General features: G+C 47.3%; 1 protein-coding gene across 1 annotated transcript in view; it reads right to left on the reverse strand.

The window, feature by feature from the left end:
- Nucleotides 1-9,635: 9,635 nt before the first annotated feature.
- The window catches only part of LOC149356301 (uncharacterized), a 44,986-nt gene continuing 33,573 nt past the window's right edge, over nucleotides 9,636-21,048 (reverse strand). The window contains exon 3 of the mRNA XM_089576300.1: nucleotides 9,636-9,822. Within this exon, the coding sequence (XP_089432426.1) occupies nucleotides 9,636-9,822 (187 nt within the window). The remainder of the gene's footprint in view (nucleotides 9,823-21,048) is intronic.

The raw sequence follows: 21,048 nt of genomic DNA on the forward strand, positions 1-21,048 counted from the left end.
TCACCAATGCTTTTCTGTTTGCTTTGGCGTTTGTTGAGAGCCAGCAGTCCAGAACATGCTCAACATACAGCATGGTCGCTGTTTCTCTTGTTATTTACAACATCTCTTCTTCAGGGTGCAACACGTCTTGTGTGGCACTGTTTGTGTGATGAGATCACAACATGCTTTGCCTCATGGCATTTGGTTGCCTCTGTCTGCTTGCTTTCGACTGCTTCTTTCACGTGCTGCACGTAGTTATACAGCAGTGAACTATTTTTCCTGAAGCAAAAGTCACGCAATTCTTTCACGGTCAATTTCCCAGATGAAAATGCAAGGCCTGGCCAGCGTTCTGACACGTGTACCCATTGCCGTCTTCTAGCTGAAATTTGTACCCCTGACGAAAACCTACAAATTGTACATTAATTCAGTTGAAGGTAACTGGAAGTACAAATTATGCAGCTGGACATAATTTGTGTTTCAGTAATAAAGCTCCAAGCGCTGGTGTTTTGTCCTTCTCTTGTGTTGTCTTTCACTGCGCTGTTTTTCCTATTCGTAAAACATGTACCAACCAGCCCGTATTTGCCCTCTTCTGGAACTCTAAATGGCATTTTGTAGCTGGAAGGGCATGATCCGGTTCAATAAGTCTGCTGGAAATGGATCGTAATAGTAGTAGTAGGAGTAAACGCTATTGATCTTTCTGGGTTACGCAGGCGGTCTTCCCAGGTCCGGGATCGTTTTCTGTGCTGAGCTATCAACCTTGAATGCAACCTTGAATGGAAGGTCACTGCACACCTGTCCTCCCAGTGAAACTGTGTTCGATCCCATTTTCATTGACTCGTCCCTTTGCACTTTGATTCATATAAGTTGGGGTTGCTATTTGGTCATTTTAAGACAAATCCTAGACAACCTGTTTACCCTCTGCACCCTTAGTGTGACTGGACCGTATCAGTGTCCGTGCTGCCATTTTTCCGTTTAGCAAAGGTGGCTACTTCAGCTAGCTACTTCAGTTTGCAAACTAGGCAACACTAATGTGCATGTACATCACTGTCAAACATTTATGAAAGACGGGTCTGTCCCGAAAAAATTCTTATCTTTGTAGATTAGACATATTCGTCAATATGTATTGTTGCACTAGGTAATGATTCGCAGTTAGGCTGCATAATGAATTCTAGGATGCATGAAGTTCAGTGATGAAAATAAATTATTTTGCCATTAATGGCTTCCACAAACTTTTCACTGTGCATGTAAAAGACACCTCACCTTTTTTAAGCAAATTGCAACACCTAAGAGGCAATGCAACTTGTCTTGCTCCCCAAAAATTGTAGGGGCACACTTAAGCTCAGCATTCATGGGTATGACACGACAGTGTTCATGGCTCCCAGCAGCGGTTTCTCTTCACACACACAGTCACTGTTCTTCATTCGTGTTCACACATTTATCACAGTTGCCTCAACACAGGTTCACAATTCTTGTCTTTGAACTCTTCCACACTGCAGTTCACCTACGTAATGTTACTGTAATTACTTTCTCACTAATTGGCACATGTCTAGTTCACTGCAGTAATTACATTGCTAGGCTTCAAATTAAGCCAACAGCACCCACACATCACTCCCCCCCCCCTTTGTACCTCAGCAAAGTCAATGTGCCTACACGGCCTAGTTGGTAGCGTGCCTGGCTGGCGATTCAGGGGTCATGGGTTTCGAGGCAGAGAAATTTATTAATTTTCTGCACGTAAAGTCTATTATTTTATAACGTGAAGTAGTTTCAGACATGTGCTTACGTTTGATTCAGATTACAAATCCTCTTTTCAGTGACTTTCACAGCGGACATCCACGCGCGCAGCTTGTTTTTTGACACAATGCCGGCTGGATAACACTGGGTTTTCTGCTGAATTGCAGCCTCTCTTCTTGACAGTGGTGTGTGCAGGCTTTCCGTACCTTTCTTTTCTGGTTGCACATGGCACCCAATATAATTATTCAGGTGGCTCAAATTTTATGCACAGGCACTTGCAATGACTCCAATTTCATCAGCATTTTGCTACCTGTTCTATCATTATATTGGTGATGAATAGCTTTTGTTATATTGGTGATGAATAGATCATGCACCAACCAGCCCAAATTTCCACCCTTTTGAAGCAGTTTAAGTGTTCTATTTTTTTTTCATGCAGTGGAGTGTAATAGATACATAGAGGGGAGAAATCTCCAGCCTGTCACTTATGCTCGAGCACCAGAGCGGATTTTAAATGCCCCTATCAGGCTTGCCCAAACAAACCGAAACCTCCTTTCCAAGGGATGGAATCACAGGAGCGATGGGAGGCTGCTCTGCGCAGCTCACAGGCAGAGCTTTGCATCATGGGCTGGGCCTTGGAGGTCACCGCAGCCAAACAGTGCCTGGTCACCTAGAGTGGCCTGAGGACCGTCACCGACCTGTTCCGACCGACCGTCACCGAACACCCCTTCACTAACCCTCACCTGATCCACTGAAGTGGGACTAATAAAGTTATTACCAACCAAGGGCTGTAATAGCCTTCCTGCCAACACACTTCACCACGGTAATTTTGAACTGCTTCTTTGAACAAAATCTCTGAGCTGTATGCAAGATTTGTTCTCAGTACAGGTAGGCCCTTTGTTATTGGAATGTGGTAGTCTACTGTTGCAGAGCAACTTCGGTTAGTCCTCAGTGTCCTTTCAGAAATTTGCCAACATTTCAGCACCTACATCTGGTATGGTGCCCTTCACTGAACTGTAGATGTCATATTTTGAGTGTACATAGAGGGTTGTCTATATTAGTTCACAGTAAAGGAAAGTACTTTGAGAGTGAACGCATTTCATTGAGCATTACTCTCCTGCGGTGCACAATGGTGGCATCACAGGGTCTTTATTGCATCAGTGTATGGTGTAAATGTTGCCTAACGGCATTGTGATCCACTGCTCAAAGAGAACCAACAATGGCCCTGATATGTATGTGGTCAGGAGTGTGCACAGAGGAAAAGACATGCACTTGCACATCAGGCTAGGAACATGACTGAGGCCTCTTGTAGATTGCTCGTGGAGAGCGCAGGGCTTGCCAAAACCAATCCACATTATCCAGTGTTGTCATGCTGCATTAATGGACCTTTTGCCAGAATACCACTGCTTGTCTGTGATGCTGCCTCCCTCAAATACTGTGGGCTATGTTAGTCTTGCATTTCTTGCCCCCTTTGTGTGTTATCTTGCTGCTGTGCATGCTTGTGCTTTTCTTGTTGTGTTGCTGTTCTTCCTTCTTAACTCACCGTTGTTTTTATTCTCCTTCAGCTCCTTGACCTCACCCTGAGACATGTTCAGGCTTGATATGACATGTGCAATAGATAATGCATGTGTATGTGCATGCTATGATAATAACTTGCATGCCCGTTAAAGAACCCCAGGTGGTCAAAATTTCTGGATCCCTCCACTACGGCGTCCCTCATAGCCTGAGTCGCTTTGGGACGTTAAACCCCAATAAACCAAACCAATAACTTGCATGTAGCAAATAAAGCAAGTGTCTTGCACACTGGATTAGCTGTTTGTAATGCGGCATCACCCTCCACCTTCACTATCCCCCTCTCTATTCGTCCCGTTCCCCAATGTTGAGTAGCATATGTGAAGATATCTTTTTCCAGCCGACTTCACCTCTCTTGACATCACACGTTGCCCTCTTACAAGGAATGTTGCTGCATTGAAAGGAGCTGCCTGGTGCTGCTGTAGATGCATTACTGTTGTCCTACAGCAAAGGGATGGGCATGACAAATTTTGTTGCGTACTTTGGTGCGTACTTTGCGTCACATTTTGGTGCGTACTTGCATCACACGAGTGGTGTAGCAGCCTATATGCCCTTGGTAAGTGCTGTGTGCTCATTGTTAGACAGAATTAACGAGATTGAGGGCCTTTTCAAACATTGAAATCAAATAGCATTATTGAGAGCCTTTTTTTATTTGAATGAAATTATGTACCTGCCACTCTATGCCATGCATTCGTGAGGTGCTTTTATATAAAGTCCGTGAAGTCTGCTTGCAGGCAGACTTAGTTAATCACAAAGCAAAAGATGAGTTCCATGTCCTATTCAGATTAAGTGAAACGCCAACACTGTGAAATGCATGCTTCTGTTGACAGTGGACTTTTAGCTGTGTCTGTTTTTCTTTAAGTACTGGCGGGAAACAATATCTCCCTATTTTGCTTTCGCATTTGACGCTTTTGATAATAAGACGTACGCGCTCATAGCGTTGCACTTGACGCGATTCGCAGTCGCATTTCGTGGGCGGCCGCTTGCAAACGTAACCAAGGGCAGCGTTAAGTTCTATGCACCTGAAGAAGTGACACGGTGAGGTAAAGCTTTCCAACGCCACTGACGCGTTGAGGTTACGATCGAGAGCCAGCCGTTTCTCCGCCAATTCCTCTCCCCGTGACGCTGATCGCATCTCACAAGTACGGAGACGCGACACGCTACGCGATGGCTTCGGGCAATGAGCATTCGCTTCATGCAGCACAATTACCGCTAAACAATTACCGCTAATTTCCGTGACGACCGGCCACAGGGTCTTTAGCGTCACATTCAGCACCATCACTGTGCGGCGAGTACGCCTAGACCGCCGCCGCAACGCATTTCACCGTCCATCTCTACGGCGCTACTTTGCTAACTCACCTTCGCGCCGCAACTCGGCGGTGTTTTTTGTACTTGGCGCCAAGTAGCAGACGACACTGTTTATTTTTTGTCATACTTTTTTCTTTATTCTTCAATGTCGTCATTCTATTCTGCTGTTACGCATTTTCGCACCGCCCCGATTGACACGTCGCGGGTACGCCCCGCTCATGGCGGATTGGCGAATATCGAGAATCGGGCCCAGTTGTCCGAAGGCTCAATTTGGCTCTCTTGTTCTTTTTGGAAAGACTGCCTTGAAGATATTTTATCTATGTCGTTCTGAATTCTGAGGCTGGCCACTGCAATCTGAGTGAAGTGTTGCGGCGCTTCACGAGTTAAAGCAGCCCGTTACTCCTGGATGCTCCTTGTCTGCAGTTTAGTAGACGCTAGGAGCAAATGCTTTACTATAGCGTCGCAGACGCCGAACCGATTGCACCTATGGGTAGAGTGTATGCCCCGCACCTGACGTGAATTACGAAGGGCATTGATTCTACAATGATTGTACCTTGACAATCAATATATCTGCAGATAACCACTGGGAACGCTCGTAGTTTATTGGAAACGCTATTTGTTGGAAAAAAAGCTGCTCCACTACTTTTTTAGGTGGTCTTCACTATTCGCTTTGAGCGCAGGGAAAATTTTAAAAGGAAGATTTGTCTTCGCATCGGACGATTAGGCAGTTCCTATCATTATGCTCATAACCGTACCTTACAACCTTTCTAAGGGGCCTCATAACTAAGAGTGGTGTCCAATGTTTGCCATTCTTGTTCAGTAGCTTTACATCTCTGTGTAAATAAAGCTGCGAAGGCATAAGCTATCGATTCGATTTTCTTGCTCTAGTAACAGGTGAAGTGTAACAGAAGTTATAATTTGAGATATTCAAGATCAAAGACAACAGCCATGTTTCCTGCAGCTTCTGGCCAGAAACAACACATACTGAACCATCTGCTTAGCAGCCGTTAGACATGTAGCCAGCACCAGAGTCAATTTTACCTTTTTTTCTCGAGGACATGCCTATCTTAACTATCTTGTATCTGTTTTGCGCATTTCCTAATCGACTGCTTTAGACGACGGTCTACCTCACGCAACGATATCTCGTTGAAGCACACCGATGATATCTCGGAGGCCTTTAGAAAGTTAACTCTGACCATGCTGCAGCACTGAATGTGAGACCTGCGTCTCAGGTGCCAAATCAAATACTGCCATTCTCAGTAAGGCACAACTTGGTGCGCTCTTATTATGCAGTTCTAGTCATTTTGGTTTCACCTGTGCCATCACTTCCACGGGCGCCTGATGCGCTGCTTGTCAACCGGTCGTAGCACTTCTCAAGAAGCTCTGGCTGTCCGGAAACAGGCTAAGCGGCATTAAGCAATGCTTTCGAAAGGTATCTGCCCGCAAAAGACCCGTTGATCATATGGCTCTAGTACGCCCGCAAAGTTTCGGGGGTCTTCCGAATCTAGCAGGGGACCAGGGTCTGGGTCAGTGCCCAGCAATGGCAAATACCTGGCCCATACAGCCTTACAAATGCTCTCTAACTGTCTATACAACACCACAACAAAGCTTTGCAAAGAATTGCGCAGAAGTGCACAGTTCACACGCCCCAAACGAAGTAAGAAGAGAGAATAATACTTGCTAAAGGTCGATAAGGCATGGCGTGTACCTTTTGTGCTCCGCCTGATGGCTGTGAGAGAATCAGTAGAGATAAGTGCCCTGTTTTGCTTTCGGCAATAAAAAAATGGCTGAGGCTTAACTTGGTTAAGCCTGGAGAATGCGAGGCATCATCGTATCGCGTAATTTGGAGGCACACAACCACAGCGACGGCGCGAGGTGGGCCCCCGTTTCTCCACTGTCGTGACGTCATCGTGTCACGTGGTGTGACGTCATGTATCACGTGATTTGGAGGCGCACAACCACAGCGACGGCGCGAGGTGGCCCCCGTTTCTCCACTGTCGTGACGTCATCGTGTCACATGGTGTGACGTCATGTATGACGTGATTTGGAGGCGCATAACCACGGTGAAGGGCTGAAGTGGTAGCTAAAGTAGTATGCTTCGCATAAAAATTCGTTCGGATGAAATCTCTAGAGACTTTGGATGTTCCCGCGGACCACTTGGTTTCAAAAGATGGCTGTTATGTCTGAACTAAACGAAGGAAAACCGTATGAGTCACTGAGTAATCGTAAGAATAGTTCCGCTACTCAAGATTGGTAAAAATCAAAAAGTGATTTTTTTTTTGCGTTCTAAGCTGCACTACAACCATATCTTCTCCATGGTGGCCTTATGGAGAGGTTTGTGATAGCAGAGCTAACCCTGTATTTTTTATTTTCGATTTGAAACTGCTTTGAAGCACAACGTTTAAAATTTTTCAGAGACAACATTGCCGCAGCCAAGCTCTCACATTGTCCGATGGATTTTCTCAGAGCCTCGCAGTTCTTGCCATGTATCGCAGTAATACAGCCGATCACTTGCTGTAGGTTCAGTTTGCGGAACCCCAGGAATCGAGCTGGGAAAAGATTGAATTATGGGCGTTCAAAAATTATGGGTTCAAAAATGAACCTAGAAGCCAAGTCTGATGACTGTAGGTTAATTGAAATGTTGAAATTGCATCAAAATAGCGCGGACGTCGATATTGCCATGATAAGGGTGTGACGTCACATCTACCGTAAGTCGTCGCGGCATAGTGTCCTCGGCTTTCGCCTCTCAACACTTTAGTTGCGAAAGTGTCCACGCAAGTTTTCACCCTCCACATTCTAGTAGCTACGTACATCACACGAGCGGTGTAACTGCCTATATGCTTTTGGTAAGTGCTGTGCGCTCTCAATAGACAAAATTAATGAGATTGAAGGCCTTTGCAAAGAGTGAAAACGAAGTAGGATTATTGCCAGCTTTTTTTATTTGAATGGAATGGTGTACCGGCCACTGTACACAGTTCATATGCGGCATGCTTTCGTGTAAAGTTTTCTTGAAGTGTTCATGAAGGCACGTTTTTTTTCTACTCGCCGCGGTGGCTCAGTGGTTACGGCACTCGGCTGCAGAACCGAAAGACGTGGGTTCGATCCCGGCCGCGGCGGCCGAATTTCGATGGAGACAAAATTCTAGAGGCAGGTGTACTGTGCGATGTCAGTGCACGTTAAAGAACCCCAGGTGGTCGAAATTTCCGGAGCCCTTCACTACGGCGTCCGTCATAGCCTGAGTTGCTTCGGGTCGCTAAACCTAAGTAAACTATACTAAAGTAAACTAAAGTAAACTAAACTAAAGCAAACTAAAGCAAACTAAAGTAAACTAAAGTAAACTAAAGTAAACTAAACTTTTGTTTTTCAATTGTTGGCAGGAAACAAAACTCCCTATATCGCTTTTGCATTTGCCGGTTTTGACAATAAGACATTACAGGCGTTGAGAGCGGTGTGCTTGACAAAATCCACGGTAGCGTTTCGTGCGCGGCCGCTTGCAAACGTAACCAAGGATAGCGTTACATTTGATGTACTCCGATTCCTGAGATGCATTCCGGTTTGCTGCGCTGAGCATGTTTTTTTTTGTTTTTTGCGGCAACACTCGCTGTGTAGGGCCCGGCCTGTGGAGACTGATCTTCCTTGCACACTATACACCGCTCCACCCCGCGTGCTTCTCCACTGAAGACGACACGTTGAGGCTAGCCTTTCCAACGCCATTGATGTGTTGAGGTTCCGATCGATAGCCGATAGCCAGCCGTTTCTACGCCAGCTCCTCTCTGCGTGACGCTGATCGCATCTCGCAAGTACGGAACTGCCACATGTGGCAATAATTCGACGCGACAAGACGCGCAGCAAGTTCGGGCGATGAGCTGACAGCGGTTTCCTCGAAGCTGTCAACAACCACTTCATCAATATGCATGGAGCGTAATAGATAAGTGAACGCCTCAGAGGAGCTGTGGAACAGAAAAGGGCGTTCTACAGGGCATCTTTTCATTGTGCTCCCTGCTTGCGAATGTGTGAACGGCGTACAGAACGCAGAAGCGGCCGCAACTGAGCAACGCCGTTGAAACGCGGCGCTTCCCAAGTCTCATCGCTTTATGCGGATGTACCAGCGACAGTGTCTTGAAGAATGTCGCTTCATGAAGCACAATTAAAGCTAAACAACAGTTAATTCCCGTGACGACCGGCTCGCAGGGTTTTTTGCGTGGCGTTCAGCACCATCTCCCAGCGAATGTGTGTGGACGCGTGTAGGCCGGGACCGCCACCGCAACCCATTTCACCGTCCCTCTCTCGGCTGTACTGTGCGACGCGTGCGAGCATACGCTCCGCAGCTGCTCGTTTCAGGCACATCTTTAGGGTATATCGGTGTTTTTGTACTTGGCGCACAAGTAGCAGATGATACTATCTATTTTTTCATACTTTTTTCCCCATTTTTGTTTTTGTCATCCTATTCTGCGTTTACGTTTTCTGGCGCCGCCCGGATGTACACGTCACGGTTACGTCGCACTCTGGGCAGACCAAGGAATATCGAGAATTGCGCCCCAGGAGTGTGATCACGGGTGGGCTATTGGATTACCCAAGCGAGGTGATGTACGTAGTTTCGACGTCAAGGAACAGCTCGGTTCCCCATGGTTAGGCTGAAATACTCGGCCATGTCACCGACACTGAATTTTTTGCGACACGGGGCCATTAACGCTCATGTGTAAAAAGTACCACTGCCTTGCTTAGGTGCACAAACAAAGAATGTGGATAGATGGCTTTGGACGATAAGAGAGTCATTCTAAGAAATGCACAAACTAGCCCAGCAGTGTGTCTTAGTTTATTGCTCAAAAAACATTCTATGAGTTTCCTGCGAGACGGTATTCACCCTTCTTCGGGCAGGAGTCATTTCTGCACTTCACCTTTTCCCACACACACATTGGAAGCGCTTCAGGTCGCAAGGGAGCCGAATGCCTCAGTTCCTGGTGTGGATGGCAGCCAAAGATATGCACGAAGACGCCGGGGGAGCAGTTGCCCTGAAGCCACTTGTAATGCAATAGCAGCAGCACCTACTAGTCCTCATGCGTTCGGCGAGCTCTTTCCAGCATCAACGTGACGACGCGGAGCTCTTCTCGCTTGCTGCTAACTTCTTGGTACATCCTTTCCCTGATGTTTCGTATCTGGTCCATAATCTCTTCGATGCTGCGGGCAGATTCCGCAGCATTGTTGTCCACGGCGCGCTTATGGTACACATCCAGGCTGTGGAGTGTAATGGTTAAACACAGAATATATTGGGAGGTGTTAGCAATCTGCTTACGTATGTCAGCCCAAGAAGCTTCTAGATGTTCAATCCTGCTGGGCGTAGAATCCATGGCTTGCTGCGGAGACGCCATTTTGCAAAAGATTTCGTCCTCCTCCTCTTCGCCCAGCTGCGTAGCAGTGCGTTTCAGAAAGATTTGTGCTGTTTTCTCCGCCAGGGATTTTTCACGACAGCGTGAATACCTCGTGGTGTTTTTGCATGATTAACAACCAATAAAAAGTGACGCCTGTCCATCCCTTTTTTTTCAAGGAGCACCTTTTCGCCATTTTTGGACCTTTTCGGGGGCTCTTCACCGCCAGGGTGCGCCAGTGCAGGGCAGACCGCATGGGCACACAATAAATGGGCACCTCCATGCATGGGCACCTCCCTGCTGAAGTGGCCACCGTCATGAATCATCGACTGTTCAAGACCACTATCGAGGAAGCCCATTCATCAATGTAATTTTTGTCCATTTTCTTATTAATGTATAATATTTTTTTGCCGTGTTATCCCCATCCCTCATGTAATGTGCCGAAAGGGACCTTTGAGGAATAATAAATAATAATAATAATAAACTCCCGGCACGGATTGCAGACGGTAGCGCCAATTTCTCCTTCTGTTACGTTCGTAGAGAATGGTGTACGAGTTATCTCCACGGTGACGGGCGTGCGAAACACACTGGCGGTGTTCGCTTGGCATCTGCTTCACCTGCGGACTGGTTCAAAATCGGGCCTGCTGGGGAAAGTAGGCGGATGTATTGCCGTCCGCCTGCTGCGCGCGGCCGCGCGCCGCGCTTTCGTACACCCTTTATTTCCTCTTGTGGAATATTAAATTTGGCTGCTCTGCTGGTCAACAATGCTAACCGCTGCGCTGTGCCAATGTATCGAGAATGGAGAACCTGTTTTTCATGCCATTAGTGACACAAGTATCCTTCCTGCTACTTTCAGTCTAAAAATATATTTGTCAAAATACACTATATAGCTACGTTCCAGTATTCCGCATAATACAGATAATGTGCGTCGTTGCACCACAGGGAGTTGACATTGGAGCATGCCTGGATTGCCCGGAATCAGCGAATAAGTGCGGTCACATGTCCGTAGAATTTTCCTCGTTGCGAGTGGAGCAGTACGTAGATGTGACAGTCTACGCCACGTATTTGGGTACCGCGAGACCGGCCCCCGCTCCAAGCAGGCACTTTTGTTGCCTTGCACTTCGCCTCGACGAAGAGTGCGCGCATACGACTGAAGCTTTTCGCCGATAACAGCCGGTCCAGACAAGTTCCGATGTTAACATGGAGGAAGGAAAAAGAGAGGAGAGGCCCTTTCCACACAACACCATGGGAGAAAAATGTGGAGGAAATCACGTGGTTTTTTTCGCGATCGGGAGGCCATCTTGTCCGGGCAGCTTAGCAACGGCGTCGTAGTTGCTGCTTGCAAGCCGGGCGGTAGCAGACGACCGCGGCGTAGCAGTTGCGGTGCGGCGTACTTTTCTCAACTGCTCGAGTTTGTTTTTGATCGGGCTCGCAAGCTTGCGTTGGCGCCGTTCACTCATATCTCAGGCGGAATTCGCTGCAAAGCTCTCGTTGTTGCGTGCATTCATTTCACCGTGCTCGACCACGATCGCACGGGCATTTCGTCAACTGCGTCACTGCTCGGAGCCGTCGGGAGACCGCCGCTGCTTACTGAGGAGCACTCGCGCTGTTCGTTTACCAGTGATTCAATACGCCGGGCGCTAGAGAGGTCGTCGGCGTATTGCGCGGACGTTTCGCGTCCTGTGCGTGCAGTGTGCGTGTGCCATTCGCGCTCCCGTTTCCATCGGCAGTGAAACCTCGTTGCTATTAGGCGTGCTCTTGCAACGCTCTAGTGACCGTTACTGGTGTTAGTGTAACTATTTTCGTTTTTCGCGATTGCGCTTGTGTGAGCAGCGGGGGCCATGACATCGGTGGAGGGCGATATTTTAAAGGAAGCCGCTGCGCTCGCTTTGCATGCTTGCACGCCCCTGTTATACGCCGCCGGTAAAAATGAAAAGAAAGAGACCCTGCGCTTAAACAATACCTTAGAGATTTTTTTCTTTAATAAAGGCGAAGGGTTAGTTTTGTTCACTGCAATATCTACATAAAGATACGAATGCACACAGGATGCCGAGAACTTAATTTGTAAAAAACATTTATTTTCTCACAAAAAACAACTCGCACGAAAAAACGTGGCTATTTACAATATCTTCACATCATATACAACAACATAAAAGCTTCTGCTCTATAACAAAGTCATCAACTGCAAACAAATGACATTTGTCAAAACTTCAACCCCATACGCAAACCTGCGCTCGGCTGCAGATCCTTTAAAAAAAAAAGCACTTTTTATTTTCGCGATACCTTCATTTGAGGAGAATGCAAAGGATTAAAAAGTAAAGTGACGTAAAAAGGTCTGTTAATAATGGGGTGAACTGTGCCTAGAATTAAAAGGAGTGCCATACGCCGTGCGACGGTGAAGAATAAATGGGCACTCTTATTTTCGTTTCCACATTTCGTTTCCACATTTATTTTCGTTTCCAATAAATAAATAAAACATGTGCCCCCCTCGAACAAAATTTCTGGCTACACCACTGCTCGTGTGGAATTCGCGCGGCTAGGGGCCCGCGTTTCTCGCGTGTGCTTAGTTGTCCTTCGCCCACCGCAGTAATTGAAAGCGACGGTCACTTCCCGTGCTTACAAGAGTTGAGGAACAGGGAGGAGATTTTCGATACCGCACGAATGCCCTTCCCGGGCATCGGTGGCCGTCGTGTGGTTTCGCGCGACGAGGGGCCCACGTTTCTCGCGTGTCCTTCACCTCACCCGGTGAAGGCTAATTTCGAGCGCTGAGCTAAACAAGCAAGTATACTAGTTTCATCGAATGCAGCCTTCAACTTCAGAGTCCCAGGGACGGGCGTTGCCAAAGGGGGGCCACCGCAGATAACCACCGTAAGATGGGCCACCGCAGTAATTGAAAGCGAAGGTCACTTCCCGCGCTTGCAAGAGCTGAGATAAGTATTTTTCTCGGCTGCTACTAATTGTGACCAGTGCCGAGCAGTTGGAGACGGCGCGGAGACGACGCAGTACGAAGCAGTAACTGAAAGTAGCCGCCTGTCTCACACGGGTATTTCCGCTTTATTAACTTTTCCGCTGACGAACACCGGCATAGGGCGCCCTAAACCGGCCGGTAAGCAGCCAAGCGCCACCAGCGCGGGGATCTGTGCCCCTGCGGTAGCACGCTCCTTCGTTGGCTTTGAAACGCGCGCGCAGTAGTCGAGGGCGGGACTTATGCGATGACGTCAGCCCGGACAAGATGGCGCCGAGCTGGTTTCCGGCTTCACAAAATGTCACGTGACGGCCTCTCCTCTCTTTTTCCTTCGTCCATGGATGTTAAATTATTTATCAGATAACACAGACTAATGTATATCACAGGAGAAACTTTCACAACTCCAGGAGACAAATACGGAACAACCTCTATTCTCTTTCCTGCGTCGAAGTCGGGCCACTTAGTCCCGACATTAGTTTAAAATTTGTGGGCCAACCGTTTGTCGCAGAATGTTCTGGATGATGTCATACAATTCAGCACTTTGTGCAGCATAAACTTCCATGTTAAGTTAAAGCCTGTCTCGCGGAAGGAATTCGAACCGGCGACCTATGTACGCCCAATGCCACGTCTTTACGAATCTTCATACGAACATTGCGGCTCAACCGCTAGTCGCAGTGTTGGGGGCGGTTGCATACGGTTTCGCATTTTGTGCAGGAAAACTTACTAGTTAAGTACTAGTTAAGTTAGTGTAGCTCACGTCAGGGATTGAACCGGCGACCTATGTTCACTGTGTTAACGCTCGATATTCGATCCCTGCCTGAGTGGGGGCTAATTATTTTTAACAGTTGTGCTGTTCCTGCTGGTGAAGATTCCAGCGCACAAGTCTGTGTGGGATCCATACATGGCCTATTTGTGTCGAATATCTCTTCATTCTGCTGGGCGGCTTACATGAAAATCTTCAAACTGGCGAGGTGCCTGGTGTGTTGTCTCTGGCATGAAGGGATAACGTGTTTACCTGGAGTGAAATTGCAAACCTGATAACATCCTCCTTCAACATGTCGGTTTTTGATGTCCTGATTACTGTGCCGTCTTCATGCCATGGGGCCTCAGGTTTGAATGCTTGGATGCCTGTGATCAGGATGAAATTTTACTATAGTGTATGAGTGTACTGTGTGTAAATGACGGTACTAGAAGAAAGGAGAAGAAAAGTAAGAAAGTAAGAAGAAACGATAAGTACAAGAAAATTCTTTCTTCATTCTGCAGAAAATTTGCTGGTGAGCCGCATAAACGTACTGCCCCAGGGCGGGCAGTTCGCTAATTAAGAAGGAAAACTTTGGTGTTCCGTACTGCATAAAAACGAGTCTTCTTAGACTTTAGGCCACATATTAACTACGCTGCGTAAAAGAAATGCAGGCGGCCTTTAAGCTCAACCTTATAGGTGTACTTAGTAGCGTTAATGAGTTAACGGTGAATTGGTAATTCTGCACTTTACATTTATAGATTCCTCAGAGTAGTTATACCATACTTGGCGCCGTGGTGCAGCGGTTAAGCGATGCATCACTGCCCTACAATGGCAGGTTGTTTTTCCCGAGACACCCCTGGCTGCCAATCGTTTATTTAACTGCCACCTGCAGCGGTGGTCAGTTTGCTCGCAATCCAGTGATCAGGTTGTGGTGCGCTGCAAGGTCACGTAATCTACGTGGCCCACCTAGGTAGGCGGAGCAGCCGGTTGATCCGATTGCGAGGCTTCAAACGATCGACGCCGCACAATGTTTTTCAAACTCGGGGGCACCAACGCTCTCGCGATAAAAAGGCCGATTAAAGTGCGTGGCGTTCAGACGAACTGCTTGCAAGCGTCGAAAAATTCTTCCCGAATCTGGCATCGGCGAACTGGGCTATTTGTGGGATATGACCAAGGGTGTACACCATGCAGGGTGGTCAGCCACGGTCCTGTTTATGGAGCGTGTCGTTTTTGGCTCACTTAGTGAGTGTTTCTATTACGGTTGTACTACAGGCCAAAAATAAAACGCGAACGACACGACTGAATAACGAACAAAAAAAATAAAAAGTTCTTAGCCGGGGGGTGCTCTATACTACTGAAGGTAATTTCACTTCGAAGGCGCGAAGACTGCCCCTTAAAAGTGTTTATCAACCTCGATTGTATTTCCCCTCCCAGAGGTAATACGTTGTTGTTTTTGCGTTGGTTTTTTTGCTGTCTTGTTCGCGTTTCATTCGTTGCTCATATACTGCCCGTATACTACTCATATACTATTCCTTCACTACCTGAGCCTAATTTGTCCTTGACCTCTTCGCCGGCACCAGGCGGCCCAATTGGCCTGTTTTTTTTTTTTAATTGCACCACGAGTCCGGTTTTCTTAACCAACGAGTATACAGGAAAGTACGAGTACTTAAAGATCGTGGCGAATGCTGTACCACTGCGCCACTGGTACGAGAGACGTTGCAGTGATTTTAGCAAGTATTTCCTTCTTCATCCTTCGTCTTTGCAGCTCCGAGAAAGATAGCCAACACGCCACTAAGACTGTTTTAATTAGACCCCCGTCACCGCGTCCGTTACGCGCAACTGCCGCCTTCAGTGGCGGCTGATTCTCAGTACACGCAGAAGCCCCGCCATCAACCAGTTTGCCACAGCAGGGAAAGAGGAGGCAGCTTATTGCAAACCTCTAAAACTAAGAATTTTATTTACTCCTGCACACTGCTTAGGATCTCGTAGTTTGCGCGCGGTCAGATCGTAGATGCACTTAAACCGGACAGTTCACTGCTGCCCATGCCGTGAAAGAATGCAGGCAACTGTATTTCCACGGCGATCGCAAACCACCCGTTGTTTCTTCGCCCAAGTGTTGTCGTCTCATATCGGACTCCTCGTGAACTAGTTTTGCGGAACGGCCGACTCAACACATGAGAACTCCTTGCAGTCGATGTTCCACTGAACGTGTGACACCTCAGTCAGCCAAGGTGTCGTCAGCTCCGGAGGGCGAGGGCGCATCCTTCGGATCAGTGTCATGGAGCCGTAGCACAGCTGAGGTCCGAGAAAACTGAACTGAACCTTCCCGCCCAAGTCACCACGGTGGGGCAGAGTCGCTGCTTGGCACTGGCTGCTTCCGTCATGTACTATCGCGCTCAATATGAGTTGCAACGCACGGCCATCGACCGGGGCTCGTTCCGTGGTGTTCCTCCTCGAAACACTCGCTCGGAATTCTGGGAGAAACTGCTGCTCCAGGAAACAACAGCACCCCCGCTCAGGAAAAAATTTCTCGCAGAATTCCGAGCGACTGTTTGGAGGAGGCACACCACGGAACGAGACCCGGTCGATGACCGCGCGTTGCAACTCATATTGAGTGCGATAGTACTTCTTGTGCTCAGGCGAGGCACCGGTTCGCTGGAAGGTCCGACGGAGCTCCACGTAACACACGAAAACTAGGCATGTCCACAATTTTCTAAAAACAAGTTTTGAAAAGGTCCCGATGGAAACGCGCTTCGGTCTTCTCCATATGCCACTGTACGGATGTCCGCTGGGTAGCTAGGCCTTGTTCAACAGTACAAGCGTACCTACGAATCCGCACAGGAACGCGCTCAGCGCGGCAGTGATGTAGAGGTCTCTGGCCGAGATGCCTTCGAAAGTGAAAACTTCCACGAACCTCCTCAAGCGCGGGTCCATGCTGTGGCTTGAGATGTGCGTGAGGGACGAACAGCTGGGAACGTTCGAGCTCTATGGATAGGGTGAGGGATCGTCTTCGTCTTCTTTTCTACTACTCCTCTGCAGCTAAGAACTGTGAGATAATGGACATTTTATTTAAACAGTAAGAAAAAGTATTCGTAGAAGGAGCTTCCGAGCGACTCAAAAAGTTGCCTTCTACACTCTAAAAAAAAAGGTAGTTGAGGTTACTACATTTTAGGGTAGCAACGACTGTCACATATATGACTACCTAGGTAGTAACTGTACGTAGTAACTGCAAGGTAGTAACGTTTACTACCTCTCAGTAACTGTACGTAGTAACTGCGAGGTAGTAACATTTACTACGTTTCGAGAGACAACACGTTAAGAAATAATCTAATGACTTTTGACATTATAATCGTATGCATATAAGATAGTAATAGTGCAAAATAAGAGCAAAAAAAAAACTAGAGCAAAAAAAAAAATTCCTGCTTTCAGGAGGATTCGAACCGCGGACCTTTGACTTTCTATGCTGAAGTTGCTTCCATACTTTCTATCCTACCACGCTAACCACTACGCCACGCCACCAGACGTTAACAGTTAACTTATGTGGCGTGATATGTGCAGCCACAGTTGTTCCTTCTTTTCATTGCGTGTAAATGTAGCAGCAGCATCTACATTCTCGCACGGGACAACAATGTTGTTGAGAAGGACCTTTCAGTGGCTGATGGCCAATGACATAAGGAAATCTTCTGTGTTAACGAAAATGAGTCTCTGCTGAGTTTTTATTGTCGAAAGACATGAATACCTGACTTCGTGGTGACTTTCTAATGTGTCACAAGCAGTGCATGAACATGACATCAGAAACTCAACGCCCATTTTTGTGCATCTTGTAGTAAACCAGAAGGAAAAATGAGCACAAGTCAGGCACAATAGCTTGGGGTTGGTGAAAAAGTGCAATTAAGAAATCAAGCTAAAGAGTGGAACACATACGCGCTGCGTATATTGTATTGAAAACAAAAAAACAGCACTGGCAATTTTGTTAGATTTGCTGCCAATTAGGAAACCCTTTTCATTATATAAAAACATGGGGCATTGAGTAGCAATGTCACCGGGAATGTTAGTATACGTACATGTGCATATTCCGATAATCGATTTCCAGATCAAGGTAGTAATGGATACTACCAGGGTTATAATGAGGTAGTACAAGTGTAGTAACTGCCAAAAAAACGTAGTAACAGCAGAAGTTACTACCTTGTTACTACTTAATTTTCTTTCGAGTAGTAACAAGGTCGTAGCAACATAGTACATAGGTAGTAGGGGTTAAAAAAAGGTTGTAACAGCAGCCGTTACTACGTTTTCACTACCTTTTTTTCTAAGAGTGTAGTGGGCACAGGTGCCTACGTCCCGTTCTTCAGTCGCGTTTCTTTTTATGCGCGACATCTCAATATGGTACTGGTACCTCGAAGAAAACGCTTTGGGCACACAGATTGGCTTCAGCAGGCGGTGTTGGCTGCTTTTTTCGTAGGTTTAACGCAACCAGATGTGCGAGACTGTCTTTTATTCTAACTGAAAGGCGCAGAAACAGGACACGGAAAAAGGCACAAAGGCACGAGAGAGGGCTGACCTAAAGCTGACAGACTAACTCCTACATAGACCTAAGTACAAACAGGGCTTAAATGATAAAAGAAGAACGAAAACGGAAAGCAAGAAAGAGGCCGACTTAATTCATGTAGTTCTTCGCCGCTATTCACTCAGAGTTTATAATTATAGAAAATGCGGTGGTACTAAGCTCCACGTTAAGGGTATGACGCAATAAGGTTAATGGCCTTCTTCAGCGGCCTGGGGTCCTCTTTGCACATCACTTCGCAGACACAGACACTGTGGGACAAGACACACAAGGCTTAGTTCCCATTAAACGAACGTGCCTCGGTGGCTTATAGGGGCAGTGACACGTGGTCAAGGGGCACGGGTTCGAATTTCATCTCACCCCTGTTTTCATCTCACCGAAATTTTCTTTTCAGCACAGCTTACTTTCTTCGAGCGTGCGTTTTATTTTTCATTCACATCTTTGACATGCCACACAATTACAACGTACAGGCTATAAAAATATGTAGTATTTCCTTGCTTCTGCTAAATCCGGGACAGTAACAGCACATTTTTGAAAACTTAGTTATCTTTTTGTAAAATAATATCTATTTAAGCTGTAAAACCTTCTACGACGCATTACCGTCATTTATCTTTTGTACAGTAAAATGTGAGGAAGTGAGAAACTTTTGTATATCGGCTTCAGCAGCCTTTAATGGGGGTGGTTTTTTTGTGAGAAATAAAAAACTTTCAACTTTATCTGCTGGCGAATGTACATTTCGTAGTTGGGATGGAGCTGTGATTGTGGTATCCTCGCCAGATCCGAACCTATCACCCGCCCGGCCTTAATAGTGCCAACCACTCTATTTCGTGTTGTGTTGTGTTTTATGGCCCATAGGCGACTAATACCCCTGTCACTCTAGCAAATTTAATGTAATTAGAACCTTAAGAAAAAAAAATTCAAAAAAAATTTCGAATGTCATTTGGTCTCTTTCGGTGCTACACGGAAAAAAATTGTCATTCGAAAATGATGGCATCGACGATCAGTGAAGAGAAAATTGTCGAACTGAACGACATCAGCGCGCATAAAATATGTTTGAAATTGTTGTGCAATGTTTCAAAAGCGCCTGAAAACATTTGTGTGCCGTATTATGACCTTAAAATATTATTTACGGCCATTTTGCACCACTTTAGCCACCAAAAGCCAAGCCGGGTACAAAGTCAATCACAAATCCGATAAATGTAAACAAAGAAAATGGCTGACATGGCGGTCCGCGGACACGCGCGGAGCTTCGAAATGACTTCCAAAAAGTGAACTGCTCAGTTACGTCTTTAAGTACCTACGAGCTTAACGAACACGGCACGCCTACCAGCAAGAATGACGCAACCCAAAATGACCGACGGTCGCCGGAAAGACGCTGCTTCACGCTCGGCCGCTGCTGTTGGCTGTTGTTGAGACCGAGAGTAGTAGCTATCCACGACAGCCCCTAGTGTGAACAGATTCACACCAACATTAACTTTTTAATCGAAACTAAATAAATGCACTTTCTAAGTTTGGCAGTGTGCACATTATTTTGTCACGTCGCTTGTTCCTCCTGCGTATCTGGTGTCCAGAGTACGCATTCTGTTCGAGATCGAATGCGAATGAGTTCCCCCAACTCATTCGATGGCGAATGTCATTAGAACCTAATGGCATTACATGTTCCCGTGTAGCAGCCGATTAATGACATTAGGTGCTAATTTCATTCGATTCGAATGACATTAAATTTGCTAGTGTGACAGGGGTATAAGGCCATCATGCGCCAAACGCCAAGCACTCTTTTCCGTGCTTTCGGCCCGTTGTAAGCGTTCAGTGTATATGACGCTCCGGAAATCATCAAAGGCCTAAAGTTATTGTAGTGCCGGTTTGTATTGGAAATAAAAATTGGCAGTGGTTTAGCTCTGGTTAAACCTGGAGGATTGCGAGAGCAACGAGGAGAGAGAGACAGGCGATGGAGAGCGCGCGGCAGCGACGGCGGCCCCGGCACGCTAGCTATGCGCCGCTACTGCGCATGCGCAACTGGCGAGCGCGGCGGCGGGACCTCTGAGTCACCTGCGCAGCGAAGGGGGCGGCGCGCCAGCTGTGCGCCGTGTAACACCGCAGCTCCTCGCGCATGCGCAGTGCGGCCTTTAGTCAGCTCCGTGAAATGGTTCGGCGACTCGCGTGGCGTTGCTTTCGCAACAGAAGAAAGGCAGCCTGGGTCACAAAGCCGTAAGAAGCTGTCCCAAAATTCGGTGCACATTAGGAAGACCGGCGCGGCGCGGAAACAATCTCACCATTGCGAGCCGTTGAGAATTGTAGAGCAGGGCAGAAAGGAACCGCGGAGAGCTCTTAACGTAGCGAGTGTGTCTGCACTCTCCTCTTCGCTCGTCGGCGCGGCGTGAATTCCGCGAGCGCCGTCGAACAATCGAGAAGTCTGGAGGACATGCTACTCACTGCCGACGCAGAGGACGTAGCCTTTAGCGTGCTGAGTGGTTTCCTGTCCTCTTCAGTCGCGCGCCAGCGGCGGAGAATCGGAAGAAAGAGCTCGAAATTTCTGGAAAACAGTCTCCGCACGTGACCAATGGGGATGCGTGCCCGGTGCGAGAATGAGAAGGAAAGTATACAGTTAATACTGTGCGCCTGTGCGCGCCTGTCTTGGTGCGAGGAACAAATTCAGTCGCTGCGCGCACCTATACTATATGATGGGCGTTGACCGCTGTCTGTCAGCCCATGCCGCCGTCTAATCTTCGGGTGCTGTGGTTTCGGGGAAAGTGCGCCCGCAAGACTCCCGGGCTAACAACACTCGCCCAGCCACGGACCAGCGAGGCAGCGTGCGCAAGCCTGCGGT

The sequence above is a fragment of the Amblyomma mixtum genome, chromosome 3, assembly GCF_055824585.1.
Source record: "Amblyomma mixtum isolate Tamu chromosome 3, ASM5582458v1, whole genome shotgun sequence".
Classification (NCBI taxonomy): Eukaryota; Metazoa; Arthropoda; class Arachnida; order Ixodida; family Ixodidae; genus Amblyomma; species Amblyomma mixtum.